The sequence below is a fragment of the Gavialis gangeticus genome, unplaced genomic scaffold (assembly GCF_001723915.1).
Source record: "Gavialis gangeticus isolate Ggan-Ray unplaced genomic scaffold, GavGan_comp1, whole genome shotgun sequence".
NCBI classification, from domain to species: domain Eukaryota; kingdom Metazoa; phylum Chordata; order Crocodylia; family Gavialidae; genus Gavialis; species Gavialis gangeticus.
The window spans coordinates 43,858,853-43,860,097 of NW_017729008.1; the positions used below are offsets into that span (position 1 = coordinate 43,858,853).

A 1,245-nucleotide genomic window follows, 5' to 3' on the forward strand; every position below is an offset into this window, starting at 1 on the left:
GAGGGCGGGGTCGGGGGGGGGGGGTCCTAGGCCTTTTCATGGGCACAGGGAATCAGGGAGCAGGCAGGGTCAGCCTGGGACTGGTTGGGGGATGTAGGTCTCATCTATTCAAGCACGGTCCCCACTGGCTGAGGGTTCGGTTATTAAAGAGATTTAAAAGGCCCTGTGAGCACGTGGTAGGACACAGGCAGCTGAGCTGCTGCTTTGCAAGCTTCTGCATCTCTGAGCTCATTAGCCTGTGATCGGCAGCTCTACCTGGCCTGGCCGTGGTTGGGCCTAGTTGGTGTCTGATCCGGATACTTATAACCTGGATTAGACTGAGACGTGTTTATCCATGCGGCCTTTACCCCAGTTCAGAATCCCCTCCAGGGACCGAGCAGGGCAGCTGCTCGTGCAGCAGGACAGCACCGGTGTAGCAGCTGGTGCCGGGGCACTGCCCTCTCCGTGCCCAGCCTGGCAAAGCACCACCTTTCACGCATGGATGTGGAGCTGCTTCTCACCCCTTCTGGTCACTGCCAGCCCTGTGCACTGTGCTGAAGAGCAGGGAGGCAAACCCCAGTGCTGGGGGTACTGCGTTGCCTGGCTGGGCAGTGTGAATGTGGGCTGGCACCACCCCGGCGGGGGAAGGGAGCCCCATGTGCTTTAGCAGGTGCTAGAATATAGTAGCAGCAGGCACCAGACATGGGCCTGCCGAGGCTGCCAGGTGTCCTGGGCTCTTCGGGAGAGGAGAGAGCCTGTCCATACCCTGGTGCCTGGCTTAGACGGGGCTGTGGTGTGGTTCTGTGCTTCCAGCTGGACGTCGTCATTGCTGACCTGGACGGGGGCACGGTGACCATCCCCGAGTGTGTGCACATCTCCCTGCTGCCTGAGCCCCTCCTCCAGCAGACCCGGGAGGCCCTCTCCATGGTAAGCACCATCCCTGGAGCGAGGGGTACCTCTAGCCAGTCAGGCCTCCTGTCTCTGGGAGCATGTGATGGGGCACTCGCACCTCCTGCTGCCCCCGTCACTTGCTCCAGGCAAGGACCAGCTGCAGTCCTGGTCCTCCTCCTCCTGCCAGCATGGACAGGTCCCCAGGTACATTGTATGTCCAGAATAGCACGGATAAGCAAGCTTGCTGGGCCCTACGGAGCTCATGTTGCCCTTTCTCGGCATGTGCAGACACAGGGCAGTGAAGCTGGTGCGGGGAGTAAGGCAAGGCTGTCCAGCAGGTCTTCCCAGAGCTCCTGGCCCCTCTGTGCAGCTGAG

The 1,245-nt window shown here is 61.2% G+C and overlaps 1 protein-coding gene across 9 annotated transcripts in view; it reads left to right on the plus strand.

Annotated features, from left to right (window-relative positions):
• SBF1 (SET binding factor 1) overlaps positions 1-1,245 on the plus strand; it is a 46,817-nt gene that overhangs the window by 10,126 nt on the left and 35,446 nt on the right. For all 9 annotated transcript variants that reach the window (XM_019509697.1, XM_019509699.1, XM_019509701.1 and 6 more), the window contains exon 8: positions 793-906. In XM_019509697.1, coding sequence (XP_019365242.1) covers positions 793-906 — 114 coding nt within the window. The remainder of the gene's footprint in view (positions 1-792; positions 907-1,245) is intronic.